At 26.6% G+C, this 18,716-nt stretch overlaps 2 protein-coding genes across 2 annotated transcripts in view; one reads left to right on the plus strand and one right to left on the minus strand.

Annotated features, from left to right (window-relative positions):
* LOC127283225 (F-box/LRR-repeat protein 20) overlaps positions 1 to 18,716 on the minus strand; it is a 122,236-nt gene that overhangs the window by 89,164 nt on the left and 14,356 nt on the right. The gene's annotated exons all lie outside the window — the stretch shown is intronic.
* Positions 717 to 17,598, plus strand: LOC127283217 (serine protease filzig). The gene is made up of 8 exons (XM_051307935.1): positions 717 to 1,252; positions 10,637 to 10,724; positions 12,973 to 14,214; positions 14,286 to 15,728; positions 15,804 to 15,990; positions 16,073 to 16,338; positions 16,529 to 16,683; positions 17,036 to 17,598. The coding sequence occupies exons 2-8, from the start codon at positions 10,637 to 10,639 to the stop codon at positions 17,195 to 17,197; spliced, it is 3,543 nt and encodes a 1,180-aa protein (XP_051163892.1). The 5' UTR covers positions 717 to 1,252; the 3' UTR covers positions 17,198 to 17,598.

Here is an 18,716-nt window from a genome sequence, read left to right on the forward strand (position 1 = left end):
AAAGTAAAAATCGAGGGGGGAAAAAAAAATATGAAATATATTTAAGAGAAATGACAATAATAAGTGAGCAATCAATTTTAGTGGCATTTTGCCATTGAGGAAGAGCTTTTCCTGAATGGACAGAAGGAGGAAGAAGAAGAAGAATTACATACCGCCAAGTTAAGGCGATGAGTAGGACAGTGTGTCGATGTCGTGTACGTTGGACCCCTTCCTCCACGTGACCTGGCCACTGGCCCACTTTGATTTCTCCTCTTTCTCTCTCGCACCCTGCCACGGACCTCTTCCTCCCCCCACTTTGGACCCAATCTTCCTTTCTTCCTCCTTCTCCACTTTTTTATCTTTCTCTTTTCCTTCTTTCTTTTCTATTATTTCTATTATTATTATTAATATTATTATTATTTTTATTATTAATATTATTATTATTTTTATTATTAATATTATTATTATTTTTATTATTATTATTATTTTTTTTTTATTATTTTTATTATTAATATTAATATTGTTATTAATATTTTTATTATTATTGTTAATTATCGTTCTTCTCTTTTTTCCCTTTAAATTAGATCTTCTCTGGTCCTCAAAGAAGTCTACCTTCTTCTCCACCTCCATAATCATGAACCACTACCTTTAAGACACCATAACCACCACCACTATACCAATCGAGGCCCCGCTTTTATGACTTAGCCATGCAATTCCAGCACATGCCATGCCACACCACGAGTTACACTGGCAGACAGGTACCATCCTCTTAACTAGCCGGATGGATGAATAGTAGAGAGATAGTGATCGGGACCGGTACAATCAAAAAACTATCGAGAAGAGAGGAGATCGCTCGAGGATCTCATCTGGTCGCGAGGGTCGTCATCATCGTACCGGTCGACCAGATAAATTTTTTTTTTTTTTGTTCTGTGTTTATTATAGAAAAAAAAAAAAATTAGTGACGCCGAATGATTTGGAATTTATTTATCTATTTCCTTAATCAGGAACCACATTCGCCGAGTTTGCCAATTATTTTTATGATTTTTAAAATTATTCTCTATTACGGACATTGGGTTTGTTAATTATTATAGGATTACAGTGTTTTTAGAGTGAAAAAAAAAATTATACCGTTTGGAAAAAAAGTGAGTCTCTTATCGAGAGATAAAGAAAAAGAATTTTTTTTTGTGGAACCAAAGGTGAATGTTAATTCGGAATTTGTTATGATACGAACCCTTTGAAACACGGAATATACGAGTATTTACATCGATTTACGGTAAATTTTATTTTATACCAATAACTATTTAACAAATTATAATTAATTAAATTACTTTATATTTAGAAATACAAAAAAAGATAAATTTTTTTCCCAATAATTCCATTAAAAAAAATTTTAATTCAAAAATGTCATGTATTTAATTTAATGTTTTTTTTATTATAAAAAAACGATATTTTGCTTTTTACAAAAAAATAAATAATCACTAGGATATAAAATTGTGTGAGAGAAATGTGAAATATAAAAAATGGAAAATATGAAAAATTACTTTCCGATGAGAATCAAATTTTTATGTAAAAAATTTTATTTTATAATACAAAAAAAAATTTCTCCACGTGAAAGCAAAATGATTTTTTCTTTTTCAATATTTTTAAAAGTACTTTTTATGAAATATGTATGACATTTTTTATAAAACACAGTGATTTTTTAAATTGTCAATTTTAATTTAAACCACTAATGGAATTATTGAGATTTATTAGTAAAGTTCAATTAATTCATAAACCAAAAATCAGGTACTAATTAATTAGTTAAACATTTTTTATATACGAGTTCAAATTTAGAGAATTTTTTTGTTTCATTTAAAAAACGAAAAAAGAAATTTACCAAAGAAAATTTTATTTTCCAAAGAAAAAAAATTTTATTTGATTCAAATAATTTATTTGACTATTTTCAAATAAATATATTTACTTAAATTAAATAGTTTTTATTTGAATTTAATAATTTTTTTTTCAATGTAATAAACAATTTAAAAAATCAAATAACAAAAATTTATTTAGTTAAAAAAACAGTTTTTTAATCATTTTTTTTTGTAATCTATATTTTTTCTTGATTAAAAAAATATAATCCTTTGAACTAAAAAAAACATTCTTTCAACTAAAAAAATATTCTTTCAACAAAAAACCATTTTTTTTTTTTTTTGAAAATAAAAAACATTTTTTAATTATTAAACACTACTCAACATCTATTTGGGAACGAAAAAATAAATTTTCTTAATCAAAATATAATAAATTTCCTTCCGATTTATAAAGAAACTTTCCTCCGGGTGAATGATCTTTCTCATGAAATTCGTTATAGGAGTTTCTCTTTCAAAATGATATAATTACGTAACCATTATAATGAATTTGGATCAACCTTGACGAAAGAGTCAAGGATTTGATTTGACCTTGAGAGGGGTTTTTTTTCATAGATATATATAGTTAATTCAACGAAATTAATGATATTGAATAAGATGATCCTCCTTATTGTAAAACGATTATAGTAAATCTCGTATATTGAAAATGTAAGTTATATATATCTATAAAGATAAATAATTTTCTATATAGATAATTCAATCTAATTTGTATTTGATGTATATATGTGCGCGATAAGATAATAAACGGGTTTCACCTCTCATTCATTTATATTATATACGTGTGTATTTAATCTCCATGACCTAAGATGAATTTATAGAAGCGATCTATGGCCTTTATAATATTTCATTATTATTATTATTATTTATTATTAATGATAATCGATCACGCAATCGATGGTCCGTTTCACTGTTCATTGAAATCAGGGCGCGATTGACAATCGCAATTTACTGATGATACGATACCGCCCACCGGTTAATATTATAAAAAAAAAAGAGGCTAGAGAAAGCTATTTTATTCCCAATGACTTGAGAGCCCCATTGGAATAACGAGACGTTTCGATACGGAAAATTATTTTGCATGCTCTACCGCCTTGCAAAGTTTACTCCTCTTTTTTCTGCGTATTAAAACCATCTAACATTCTCCATAAGACATATAAATTCATTAAGCACACCAATTTTTACATAAAGAATTTTTTTTCGCAAAAAAAAAAAAAATCCTCTAATTATTGATCATTTATTAATTTTCAAATCAGAAACAAATTTTTTTTTTTTTTAATAAAAAGAAAAGAAAAAAAATTTGTTTAAGAAATATTTTACAATAAAAAAAATAATAAAATAATAACAACAATAATAATAATAATAATAATAATAATAATAATAATAATAATAAATAATAATAAAATTATGATTCGATTTTACTTTTTAATGATTTTTCCATTTTATCCTGAATTTTCGCTGTAATAAATATAAATGAAAAAACCAAATTTATAGCAGATTTTAAAATATATTATTCCATAGCCAATTTTCAAGAATTATTTTTTTTTCTTGCAATTTATATCAATTTATTGTCAATCAATTATTATCCATTGTAACGATAGAAAAAAAAAAAAATTACTGTTACTTTTAGTCATTTTTTTACAAAAATTTTTATATAGACGTGTCAAAAGCATTTTAAGAATATGAATCACTTTTTTTTCCCCCTTCAACATAAAATGTAAAAGAATCAGCATAAAAGACATGTTAAAATGAAATTTATGTGCAGGAAATTGCTCTCCTTTATATAGGTATATATGAAATCGTAAAATTTATTCCAAAACTATCACAAAAAAAAATTTCAACCATCAATAATAATTTTATATTCCTTAAAAAAAAAAAAAAAAAAAAAATTATTAACAATAAACAAATACTCTTGGTAATAAATTTAAAAAAATTTAATTTACATAGAAATTTTCTGTATTTAATAATAATAATAATAATAATAATAATAATAATAATAATAATTTTTAAATAATTTTATTAGTATATTCTGGATAAATATTCATATTATTTGATGTAATATAAAAAATTATTTATCAACAATAATTGTACTGATATAATTATTTTTTTTTCATTTATAACACATTTTTTAATACTGATTAATTTTTAAGGATAAAATAACAATAATAATGATAAAAATAAAATTAATTAATTCTTACCAAATTATTTATTGATGGTAAAATGGAAAAATTATTTTATTTATTATTTTTTGTTTTTATTTTAGTAATATATATGACGCGCTCTGAATAAAGGGACGTTAGAAGCAAACGAATTATAGGTTATGTTTACAATAATTTTACTTTGATTGAAAAATTTTTTTTTTCATTTATATAAAATAAAAATCAGTTTTCATTGAATATTTCGAAAGTAATGAAGACTTAAATATCAATAATTTGTATTGATCATCTGTTTGTATTTTCACTTCGAAATTTTAAAACATAACCTATAATTTTTTCCTTCTAGAGTCCCTTTTTTCAAAGCGTTTCATATATTTATTTTATAATATTATTTAATTAATTGGAGAAATTTAATTAATCAATGATTATTAATTAATAATAATAAAAATAAAATAATTGAAAAATCTTATTTTAATTAAAAAATTAAAATTAATAAAATTTTATTTTATTAATTAAAATTTTTTATTTTTATTATTTGTCAATAATTGGGAATAATTTGAAAAAAAAACGTTTCGAAAATTATGTGGAAAATAATAGTAATTTTATAATGAGACCTTGAACTTGAAAAAATCATAAGAAAACGAAAAAAAGAAGTCGAGTTTCCTATATATATATATATATATATATATATATAAGCGGAAGAATTTCCGGAAGTTGCATATATATACACACGCATACACCTGGGCATCAGTATGTGATCTCTCTGAAAAAGGTGAAAGAGTTCGGTAGACGCAATCTGGTTTTACGAGTTTGCGAGGACGTTGACGAAGAAGTCTCCCGTCCGGCGAGGCTAAGCAATCGGGTCACCCAGATCCAATAATCTAGAAGACCGAGACCAAAGCTTTCTCTATGGGTATTACGTTTACACAACACAAAACGTATTATTTACTATACATACATTTCTCTGTGACGGAAGTTTAGTTCTATTGTTATCAATATATATATATATTATAAAGGCGGAAATGATACACCTTAAAACTCTAATTACTGCGAAAATAATTTTTTTTTTTTTTTTTGACCTAAAAACAATTTCGAAAAGTTATTTTTTAATCTAATCTCATTAAAAACAGAATTTCTATTTAGAAATTAAAAATTAATACTGAAAAATTGGTTACAATGACAATAAAAAAAAACGGAAAATTGAAAAAAAATTTTTTTGTTTCAAATAATCGGTTTTTTTTTTATTATCAAATAAATATTTACTTGAACCAAATATATATTTTTTTTTTTTGAATTATATGAACTTTATTTGAACCAATAATAATAACAATAACATTTATAATAATCCCACTTGGAAAGATTCCTCGGAAAGTGCCCCCTGGAGATTCCATCAGAATTCCGTCGGAATGCCAAAGAATTTCCTATGGGATTCCGACAGAATTCCGATGAGATTCCGACGAAATTCCAAAGGAAATCCGTCTTTCTTTTTAATCTTTTGAATCATACATTAAGATAATATTTCATAAAAAATAAAATTTTTTAGTAAAATTTCTACACTCAGAAAAAAATTCGTTTGAAGCAACCAAATTTTTGTTAAATCAACAAAATAAATGCATTGATATACAGTTAACCAAACATTTGGTTGCATAAACCAAACGTTTATTATAGCTCAATTTTTTTCTTTGTTCAAAAAATTTATTAAAATAAACCAAACAGTTATTTAGATCAAATAAATATTTATTTGAATTAAACAAATTTTTTGTTTGAACTAACCAAAAAATTGGGTAAATATAAAAAAATGGTACATTTGGTTCAAACATATCTTTTTTCTGAGTGTATGATAAAAATTCTATTTTATAATAATAATTATTTTCTTAATGTAGAACTCTAAAAATTAAAAAAGAATTAATTGGAATTCCATCGGATTCTCATTGGATATTTTTTGGAACTCCGATGAAAGTCCGACGGAATTCCGTTGGAAGTTCCGACGGAATTCTTGTGGAATCTCCAGGAGGCACTTTCCGGGGAATCTTTGCAAGTGGGATAACCAATAATAATAATTTGGTCAATTATTTTACCATTTTATTTGGTAAATATTTATTTAAGTCAAGTAACCGATTATTTAAATCAAATAAATTTTTTTTTTTAGAAATTTTTCTCAATTAAAATTCAGTAAATAAAAAATTCTAAAAATTAAAAAAGGAATTTATTTTATAATAAAAAAATAAAAATTATCTCAAAAAAAAGGAAATTGAAAAAAAAAATTTTACTAAAAAGATGAATTTCTAAATTTTTAGAGATTTAGATGAATTCGGTTTCTGTATAAAAGAAAATTTTTTTTATCCTATGAAGGATATCCGGATGATGATGATGATTTGCTATAATATTTATAATGTCTAATATCCCCCTCAAAAGGTGTATGTTTCATATTATGTTCGGACAATGAACGCGGAAGAATTTTAGAGGCTCTCTTGGAAAACGTTGATCCCTTCGCTTGGGGCTTAGTTATATGGATAGGTGCATCTGTTATCTTGTGGCTTTTAAAGATTTTCATGCATCTTGTAATTCTTCTCTTGTTTTATTTTAACGATGCCTATCTCTTTTTAACACTATTTTACATTTTTTTCAAATTTCGAAAGACGAGAAAATTATATTGCTATTCGGCCGTTAGAAAATGAAAGAAACAAACTGAAATTCCTCCTATAAAATATAAATTTTTTTGTCATTTGGATAATAATTTTTTTTTTTTAATTATAGCAAAAATTGATAAATTTTTGTTAAAAGAGAAAAAATTTTTTCTAAGGGACAAATAATTTTTACTTTTGTATAAAGATATATTTTATAAGAAATAAAATATTTTGAAAGTCGATTACGTCTGGACAATAATCATTCAATGATGAAATAATATAATTCAACACTGCATCTAGTAAATAGATTATCTCTATCCCATTCACACGTGCACACATTACAATGGGAAGGTCAAGATCAATGAAAAACGAAAGTGAAATTAACGTAATGGGCTTTCTCTCTCTTATAAAATTAGATGTAATTTAATATAACTTCGGAAAAGTATTTTCTTTTTTCTTAATTCGATGCAAATATTAAATAAATAATATTTGTCGTTTAATTAATTTTTTTTTTTCATTTTTTTTATTTCAATAAAAAATAAACAAAAAAAAAAGCGTTAACAAATATGACAAAAAAAAAATTAATTTCATTCTAATTCTCCATATTTGTAAACGGAAATTGTATTCAAATTTATTCCAAATAACAGTTTTAAGTAACTATATATAATGTCTTGTTCGCAACTATGTCCTAAAAAAAAGAAAAAGAAAAAAAATGAACAGTTAATTCCAAGAAGCTTATAAACACGTAAAATTATTAGAGCAATGTATTATCTCTTCACAATAAATGATGTGTGAAAAAAAACTGCATTCTTAACTTTTTAGCAAATATATACGCGAAAAAAAAATTAACTTCAATTGACTATTAAACGCAGAAATTTTTTTTTTTTTTTGTTTCAAACAATCAATTATCAAATAATTATTTGTATTAAATAATTATTATTTGAGTCAATTAAATATTTGTTTCAAATAGAAAAATTATTCCTTCAAATACAGTTTAATAAAAATTATATTAAATAATTATTATTTAATTAAATGGTAATTATTTCAATTAAATTGTATTTGTTCCGAAATTATTGGTTTAAATAAGAATTATTTTGTTCAAGTAAATATTTATTTAATATTCAAATAACCGATTATTTCAATCAAATAAATTTTCTTTATATCTAAAGTAAACGATATTGTTTTATTTTTTCAAATATAAATTCCATTTTTTTTCTCTTAACATTTTTAAAAATAATTTTTAAAAATAATTTTTCTAAATTTAAATTAAATTTAAAATTGACTAATATTTGCGAAAATAATGAAGGAAGAAAGAGAAGAACAGAAATTTAATTCGAAAAATTTTCAAACAATGTCATAAAGAAAAAATTTTCTAACGGATTTATAATATAATGTAATAATTATCACATTGTTATAAAAGTCAGTAATAATTGCTATAAACTTGTTCCATTAACTTCCTCAATTGACTCATAAAATAAAAGCTCATGATTCTGACATGTGAAATGAAATTACACGAGGGAAAGTATAAGTACAAGTGTAAAACCTATAGTACATATAGACAGAAAATGCATAATTAAAATTCATTTATAATTTGCATATGACGATTGTGTATAAGCGTCGAATAATGAATTAATTTTATATACAAGAACCAAATTTATTTACACCCATAAGAATTATTATATATTTATTTTTTATTTTAATAAATTTTAAAATTATTATATATTAAAAAAAATTAAATAAAAACAAAAAAAAAATTTAATAAAAAGACAAATTTATAAAAAGAAAAATATTTTACATAATAAAATGAAACGTTAAAATAATAATTTTTTTTTTCCATGACAGTGAATAATAAAAAAAATACTAGTCTTTTCTAATTTAAATATTATTCAAAGGGGTTAAAGGAAAGAAATGTAACTAGGTTAGCAGTGTCTCTCCTTGAACCTACCTATACGCACAAGTAACTCGTGTCATCTTACTCGCAGTTTTTTTTTTTTTAACTTCTTTCTCTTTCTTCCTTCTTCTCGATCCACCTCTATTTTTCCCCACCTTTTAAAAGAACTGTAAATACCCACATGTCTATTTTTTAACAGTTATGATTCATGTTATTATAACATTCTTACACTTAAAAAAAAAAACCAACTTTTTAAAATTAATTTAATTTTAATATTCAACCCTCTGGTATTTTTTTTTTTTCTAAAAAAAATCTCTCATTTTCTCGTCTTTCGTGTTTGCTTAGATATTTTATATGTGTCAAATCTGTACTATATGAAAGACTGGTACCTAACGGGGCTTCCTATACGTATACGTATAAATACACGTCAAGTCACGTGCCTACATCAACAGGTGCAAAATACGTGTAGAAACGTCATTATTTGACTTGGTATTAGTTTATAAGTTCAAATGAGAAAATACTTTAGGAGAGGACGTTGACGTTAAGTATAGTCATTGAATCATTGACAGTGGTATTTGCCTTCGACAAATTGTATATATACACATATAGAGAGGATGAGGAAATATTATTCTTCTCTGTATTTAATTACAGATTGTTATTTCAAATGGAATTTGAGTTAGGCAGAAAAAAAAAGTAAAATCGAACATTTCCTTAGGATTATTTCTAAATAAGAAAAAAAAATTCTTATTTCCGATATCAATATTATTATTTCCTTATAGAAGTTAAAAAATATTTTCAACGGATGTAAAAAAAAAAAAACTAAAAATCAATCCAATAATAATCGATTGTAATTAGCATAAAAATATATTATATATAAAATGTGATGACAAATCTGTTAGCACGATGACAAAAGTATTTTTTTCCATTTTCCCATGCTTTAATCCACTTTTTTAAAAAAACGTTTTCAATTTTTTATCACTTCCTGAATTAAATAAACTCGAAACAGGATCCTCATTTAAAATTGAATCCGCGCTCATCTTTTGTAAAAAAAAAAAAAACGTTTTTTAAAATGAAGATAAAAAAATCTTTTATAAATGTGCACTCTCATTTTGGGATCATGAAAAAAAATACCATATAATCATTCTTGATTTGTCATCATGATTTATTTAATACTATTAATTTATTTTATTTATAATTTTACTTTAAACAACCAATTAATTAATATAAATTTTAATCGATAAATAATTTATAAAAATAGAGAAAAAAAATTATTTTAAAAAAAACGAGAAATGAAGTATAGATATAATAAAAAGAAAGTATTTTTAAAAAATAATATAAAAACGTAAAAAGCATAAAAGGTGAAAAAAATATTTTAAAAAACACATAAATACATTTTACATATTAAAGGTAAAAGTTAAAATTCTTATATTTTTTTCTCCATTTTTATAACGAGATTATAGTTTCATCGATTATTTTAAAAGGTTACATGTTATTTTCCATATAATTTTTTTAATATAATAAAAATAAAGGAAGGAAATATTTACTAAATTTATTATAATTATTTTTTCCAATGGGTAATAACTTTTAAGATTCTTCAAAAGTAGATCAAATATAATTTCTTCGAGAAAAGTAATTAACATGAATCTCTCTCTCTCTCTCGAAACTTTTGCAAATAACTAAACTTATTTTTATTCAAATAATTATTATTTTATAATAAATAATAGAATATAGTAAAAATTAAAATTTTATAGAAATGAAAACAAAATTCAGAGAAAGAATTTTCGTTTTGATAACAAATTTTCTTTTTTACTTTTACCTACTGCGTCTTTTCACCTGCACAACATTTTCTATTATAGTATATACACAAGTTTAACGACAATGAAATAACTAATGACTTAAGCCTTTGACATTTTCTAGCCTGTGTTTAATTAAAGTATCAACATATACACTACGACTCATTAAATATGCACGAACACCTCCTTTTGTAATATATATCTTTTGACAAAGGAGATAAGACTAAAGAAACTGCTTCATTAAGAAATTCACACAATTTGGAAAAACTAATTATAAACCTTCTTGCAGATGACTTCCGGTAGGAGTATTTATCTACTAGTCCTGTCTCTGGCAATGACAGAAGCTTTTTCCATTTCCTACACACAACCCGAAAGAGGTAAGTTATCAAAATTAATAATCTTTTGTATATACGAATTTTAAAATAAATTTTTTTCGAAAATAGATAAAAATATTCAATTTTCAACCTGTAAATTTTATAAATGTGATAATTTAAAAAAAAAGAAGATATTAGAAAGTTAGCCTTAATTTTACAAATATTAACTAATTATAAAGTCACTCTAAATCATTTATATATATATATATAGGTGTAAATTAAAAGCAGAAGTAACTTTCCATTGAACATTTGAGAGAAGGAAATGAAAGCTATATGAAATTATTTCTTTAAGTTCATATATCTATATAAGATTCTAAATTCTTTGGAGTTATAAAAAAAAAACAGTCAGTGAAGCTGGAAGTAATTTGTTTTCAATTGAGGATAGGAGCTCAAAGCTATAATCATATAATAAAGGAATAAATTTTACACATTCCATTTAAAACACTGTGTAACAATTGTGTCAGAACGAAAGTATGTATAATATGTACATTCCTTTCATACAATTCTTTATGACTACTTCATTTCGAAAAAAAAAAAAAAAAGAATTTTTCCTCTCAACCATCATTATATAGAACGATTTCGCTAGCATCTGGTCAGTGAAGAAGGAACAATTACACAAATAATAAATTACTTCTGATTATAACCTGCGAATTAGAATCAAAAGGAAAACTTGTCCAATTTTCCTATATTCTTCTGATTAAAAATTATAAAAATAGATTTCTAAAAAAGAATTGCAATTTTTTAATATATCTTTTTTTATGAAAGGAAATTTTATTTGGTATATTATAACTTTCGCTATTACAACCAAAATTGAGGAAAGAAATTAATATTCGATATTTATAACAATAATTTCGCACTCTTAATGAAACAATTCAAATTTCTATAAAGTAGCACATTGCAATAAAGGAGTGTAAAAAGAATCTGGAACGCTTTGGACGCGGCGCAAGGACCTCACGAGCATACGGACTATCTAAAGAGTAGGTCATTACATTGGTAGTGTGCATGAACTAAGTTCAGAAACGCACGTGCGAAGTCTACATGTTTGCTCGACTATATACATGTTTGTAGTCAACTAAGCATAACTTTTCAAAATCGTTATGTACGAAAAAAAAATTGAATCTTCTTCCTGTTCATTTTTAAACCCTTCCGGAAACTAAAATTGCGAGAAAATAGTAATTAAAAAAATCTGCGATAAAAGCTTATCAACTATCATTTTATCGTAAACTATGATCTACTTCCGGTTTAAATCAATTCCATCATACTGACAAAATTATACAAACAGGAAAGAAATAATTATCAGCAAAATATAATATCGCAAAAATACTTTCACAATATATATGGTGCAATTCAACGACCTTCACCATGACCATCACATCATCCCACGAGAGACGATTTCTCCAATAAGTTGCGGATATACAAACACACCTATATTACTATATCGACAAGTTTGATTCATCGTTTTTATATATATATATATATATATATATATATGAGATATCTAAACGTTAACTCAATTCATGTAATCATAAATCCTATAGATATATCGGATATCATTTTGTGTAAATAAAAAGTAAATGCCGCATTTATATCGGTAAAGTCCCTATAGAAATAAGGTGATAATACTTTAATGATCTCACGTTCCATTTTATCAACGTCAAAAGTGCAATTTATCTATCATCGAGAAAAATCAATCAAATTTATTTGAATTTGCAAATAGCTACTTTGAAACATTTATAATGCAATCATTTTATTTCTAAATGATGACAGCCTTTCATTTCTCTTTTCACATAGAAATTTCTTTCACGCATCAATGAATGTATATCAAGTACCAATATTTCTTTTTATTGCTTCAATAAAATAATAATTTTACTATGAACAAAAATTGACCCCTTATATCACTTTTATTTTAATTTATAAATGAAAAATTAAATACTTTTTCTCATGACACAGAAACAAAGAAGAGTAATTCCTAATAATTCCAAGATTTATCATAGAAAGTCAACAAATATTAAAATTTTCAATTTACTTTCACAAAAAACCCTAAAGTCACAATCATGTCCCAGTTATTGTAAATTTATGCACATCGTTTTCTCTCAGCAAACAAACACTGGAAAAATCAAGTATTTTTCTGTACCAAAAATTATCAACACAAGATTAGATAAAAATCCCAAACTATGATTCTTCTCCCTTTACAAATTGATTTATTTATTACATGATCACTAACATCCTTGTCCTCAATCTTCGTTTTCAGGGAGAAAGCTGTTTGGCGGGTATAGAATAGTTCCAAAGGTGTGTCAGCCAACGAATCCCTCGAGAGTTAAGCCCAACGAACCAGCCATTTGTATGTTCAATTACGAATGTACTCGACGGAACGGCGAAGTTGTTGGTGCCTGTATGGATGGATTTCTTTTTGGTGCATGTTGCCAATTGCCCTCAAAACATGCCCAAGTCAATAATTTAGAGAAAGTTCCTGGTCCCGACAATTTACTAAGTGTCTATCAAATAGATCAAGTGCCTGATATACCAATTCTTCTCAATCCCGATGGAACACCAATGGGATCATCATCATCATCTAATTCACCGATAAAATCAGAATCACCATCATCATCATCAAATTCAATAGGTGGTGGAACTTTCACGAAAATTTCAACAATTGGTCCTACCACAATTTTTCAAAATACAAAAATCGACAGTAATACAAAACAGCCACAAAATAATCAACAAATTAATTATAGTACACTAGAACAAGATATACCTAATTTATTTGGTCAACAACAAATGTTGGACGATCTACAATTACCAGGATTAATTACTCATTCGGATTCAAATAATGATATTCAAGATCATCAAGCTACTTCCATTTTAAGACCAGTGACAACATTACTCAATGCTGATCAAATTCTTCAAATTGCCGATCCTGTTGATCAATTACCAGTATTATTCTCCCAAGGTATCTCATCAAATAATCACACTGGTCCAGATACAATTCTTCTCAGTGAAAATGGCACTGTTCTAAACGAGAGTCACAATCCTGATGATATTTTTAAACCAACCACCATTTCCACGAAACAAAAATTCACTACTGGATATAATATTGCAACTTCACCTTCCAAACTATCATCCATTAAAAAAAGTACAACAAAGTTACCCATTCACACTCAAAAGTATGCTTATTCGGAAAAATTAACAGGCACAACGCAAAGTTTCAAAACAACAGGAAGTTTCACTGAATCGAAAAAACCTGATACAGGCATTACGGATCAAAAATTATCAGCTTCAAAAGTGATGTCCACCTTTGAAACAACAACTCCAATGAATTTAATTAATACCAAAAGTAAAAATAAAACTGATTTAGTTAGAGTTCCAACGATAACTTACGATGCTGGAAATAAAAAGCACGATGAACTTGATCGCGAGGAAATTGCCATTAATCACATTATTTCAATTTTAAATGACACTACACCAAGTACGGACACTAAATTTACACAACATGGTAAGTCTCCCATCAATTATTTATATATTGTAAAAGATTTTGATGTAATTAATAATCTATTTTTTTTAAAGCTGGAAACACAGTTTCCTCATGGACTCAAAATTGGGTGAGCATTGATGAAACATCCAAACCTTCTCTACTAAGAATAAGTTCAACTAGACCAAGTTCAATGAGACCATCTTCGTCGATGACAACAGAATCATTTCCCTATACTTATTTTAATAAAGGACCATCATCAAATCATTATTATTATCATCAAGTGTCCACTGAAACACCAGGAACAACATATTCATCCCAAGGATCGGGGGGAACTTCAACATATTTGTCATCTAGACTTCCTCTATATACAACTGGTACTTTCCCAGGTAGCAGTAGTTTAACAACAAGACCAACAACAAATCCACCAGCTCCAACAGTCATCGTGCTGGGTCCCTTTGCTACCGAGTACACAACTTCATCAAGTCAAAAATTATCTACTAGACGTCCCGCTACAACCATAAAAACCACAATTAATACAAATCCAGGAACAAAAAAACCAGTCGTATCAACAACAATTACACACAACATAAGTACTGTAATTTCCGGTGCTACTTTAAACAATAAACATGTTGTATCAACAAGTTACATTAGCGTTAATCTCAAAGATGGTACAAGCGTTAGACCAAGTACACTCAAGGATAATACATCAACAACAGAAACTATTTTCCACAGTTCATCAACACCAATTAGTACAAAGCAGCCATTCTGGACCACAAGCTACCCAAACAAAAAACCGAGTTTTCATCTAAAACCATCATTCGATATTAGCAAAAATGCTTCCAAGATTCCAGTTTCCACTTCAACTGCTTCACCATACGAAGATGAAACAGCAGCACCTGATGATTCCATTATTTTCCCACCTGTCCGACATCCTGAATTAAATATATCAAATGCAGTTGTTCAACAAGAGAAACCAACATTAGTACTCAAGGGAAATGACACAGATTATCCGGATAATTTTATTGTTGGTGATATTCCAACGCCTTCATTTATTGAGGATGATGTTTTAAAGAATAAGGTAGATTCGTTTGTCAATAAAATTGTTGACTCTTTACAAGGTAATTTTGAGGAATTGAAAGATGTTGTTTATACAAAGACAAATACAACTGTTTCGCCTCCAACAAAAATATCATCATCAACAACTAAACGACCAACATCTAGTCCAAGCAAAAAACCAAAACCATCTCAAGTCACTGTTAAAAAACCAGTGACACCCAAGAAACCAACAACAATTCGACCATCAACCGCCGCATCAGGTAGACCGACAACACTTAAATCAAAACCAACATCAGGACAAATTGTTGTAACAACAAAAAAAGTTACAGCTACTACAAAAAGACCAAAACCAACGAAAAAAATTACTACAATACCATCAACTGAAGTTATAACATCTGAGGATGTATCGTCAACATTATCAGAAGGCTTGCAAACAACGAGAATTCCTGATCTTAATTCAGCGACTGATCATCAAAAAGGTAATATTTAATTCTATTTGATTCCTTAACGGAAATTTTGACTCACTTGGCTAATGAATTTTGAATTGTCAACAGTTTGTGGAATTAGGCCTCATGTTAAAACAGGCAGAATTGTTGGAGGTAAAGGTGCAGTCTATGGTGAATGGCCATGGCAAGTTTTAGTTCGAGAATCAACTTGGCTTGGACTGTTCACAAAAAATAAATGTGGTGGCGTTCTAATAACAAATAAATATGTCATAACCGCAGCTCATTGTCAACCAGGGTATAATAATTAATTTATATTTAATTTTGTATCAATTAAAGAAAAATATACTTTCAGCGCTAATAATTTCTGAAATCCAAAGGTTCCTGGCGTCTTTAATAGCAGTATTTGGCGAACACGATATTTCTGGAGAACTAGAAGCAAAACGTAGCGTAACGAAAAATGTAAAACGAGTTATTGTGCATAAAGGTTACGATGCTGCGACCTTTGAAAACGATCTTGCATTACTTGAACTTGAGAGTCCCATTCAATTTGATACCCACATTGTGCCAATTTGCATGCCTGATGATAGTGAAGATTTCACCGGACAAATGGCCACAGTTACCGGATGGGGCCGTCTCAAGTACAGTAAGTATTAAAAATTCAAGTTTTTTTTTTCTATAGATACTAATTCATATTCGAAAATTTGTTCCACGGGATGAATAACCTTTTAACAACACGACTAATTATAAATGGGCATTTAAATTTTAAATGATATTAACCATTTGAAAAAGATATATATATTTCGACATCTATTCATAATTATTATTATTCATAGATGGTGGAGTCCCTTCAGTACTACAGGTGGTACATGTACCAATAATGGAAAATTCAGTGTGTCAAGAGATGTTCCAAATGGCAAATCATCCAAAATTGATATTAAACAGTTTTCTGTGCGCTGGTTACGCGACAGGTCTAAAGGATTCGTGTGAGGTAAATGCCCATAATGAAAATTTATTCAAACAACCTAATTTTCACTTTCTTCTATCACTTTAATTAAATCTGAAACTGTATAATAATAGATAGATTGACGGGTGTTAATGAAAGCCTAAAGTTTATACATATTCCGTTCAATTAAGGACTAGATTACACCATACGATTAAAGCTATTATAACGGGTGTCTTCCATGATCTACTTTTCTGTTATTCAGAGAAAATACTTGGATATTTTAATACTAAATACTTTAATAAATTTTTTTTGCAAATTAAGTAATTTTAATTCTTCTTCTTCTTCTAGAATTTAAAATACAAATTTTCTAATTAAGAAAAATCTTTCTGTTCTTTAGGGTGACAGTGGAGGACCTTTAACAATTCAACGAACAGATGGTAGATGGGTATTGGTTGGAACAGTGTCCCATGGAATAAAATGTGCAGCACCATATATGCCGGGTGTTTACATGAGAACCACTTATTTTAAGCCATGGTTACAAATTATCACTGGAGTTTAAAGTGTGAAATACTATGTACTTAAAAGTCAACGGCACTTGTGCCACTTGTATAAATGTACAAATGAGATTAATTTATTCAAATCTTTAATCAAGACGATGAAAATCGAAAAAAAAGAAAAGAAATTTCACGTGATTCGTGCTCAAATTGAGATTAATATGCAAGAGCCAATTAATCGATTTAATCGTTCTATTCTGTGTAAATAATTTTTATTTTTCCTAATTGCCTTTATATGTATACAAATCTGTTTATTCTCATCGAGATCTATATTTATTATTGCATTTTAGCTATTACTATTTATTAAAAACTTATTTTTGTACAAAAAAAAAGTTCACGGGCTTATTTTTAATAATTGAAGAAAAAAAGGAATAATGTAAATACATTTTCTTCAAGAAAAAATCTACCAATGGTTTTTTTTTTTTTTTTAATTCAAAATATGCATTTTTTTTTAAACGAAAATTATGGAGAAAGCTAGTGAGATTTTCTCACACATACAAATTAAGCGTGGGTCGATCTTTATTTTTTCACCCCTATTTACTCTTCACTTGATTTTCTCATCTGACAATCAACCTACGCTCTCGCTATAGAAATCGAACCTTCTACCTTCTTCATTTCTAACTTAATTGAAATACAAAGTCAACACTAAATTATTCAATAATTTTACTTTTAAACAACGCAGCATTATTCTATAAAAACAAAATTAAAATTACTATAAGAAATGCAACTTTTTAATTTAGCTTCGAAGGAAAGTTTTTTCACAAAAACAATTAGAGAAAAAATTTATCCTGAATAGCGGGAAAAATAGAAGATTAATTTTTAGAAATTTAAAAACTTTTTTAACACTAAATACAGTCAAGAAATAAGAAGTCAGATAAAAAACGAGACTTTAGAAAAACATTTTCTAAGTTTTAATTGGAGATTTAAAATAGTTTTCATAAAGAAGATCTTTTATGAAAAAAAAAAAAAAAAAGAAATCGAAAAATTCTTAAAGAAAATTATATTTTTTAAAATAAAAGAAAAACACCTTGAAAAATTGTAAGAAACGACCGTGGTTTGTTGCAATTTATATAGTATAAAGTTGAATATACAAGTTTTTAATGTAAATAAATGGCCCTGAATATATATACATCTATATATATTTATTTTAAAACAAAACAGAAAAATTAAAACTTGGATGAAATAAGTGTTGGTATCGCGTGACGTTACTGAACACTACCAACGTAATACGGCCTATCTTTCGTTTACGGTGAAATGGCATAGAGAGAAAGGGATTTAATCGCCCATGCGTGCTACCATTCTAAAGTTAATACATTTTATCGTAGACAGTATTCACGTACTTATTATGGCATTTGGATGGTCAGTTAATCCGATTACAACTAGGTCAAAAAAGAATTCATTAACTGGATTTATATATAAATAAACTTTTTAAATTAAAAAAATAGTAAAAAAACAGGTTTAAAAACACAAAATTTAAAAACTAGACTTAGATTATAAAAAGGGGAATCGAGAAAAAAAAAAAAA

Source organism: Leptopilina boulardi, unplaced genomic scaffold (genome assembly GCF_019393585.1).
Source record: "Leptopilina boulardi isolate dan_hultmark-lab unplaced genomic scaffold, ZJU_Lbou_2.1 LbouV2_31, whole genome shotgun sequence".
In the NCBI taxonomy this organism is placed as follows: Eukaryota; Metazoa; Arthropoda; class Insecta; order Hymenoptera; family Figitidae; genus Leptopilina; species Leptopilina boulardi.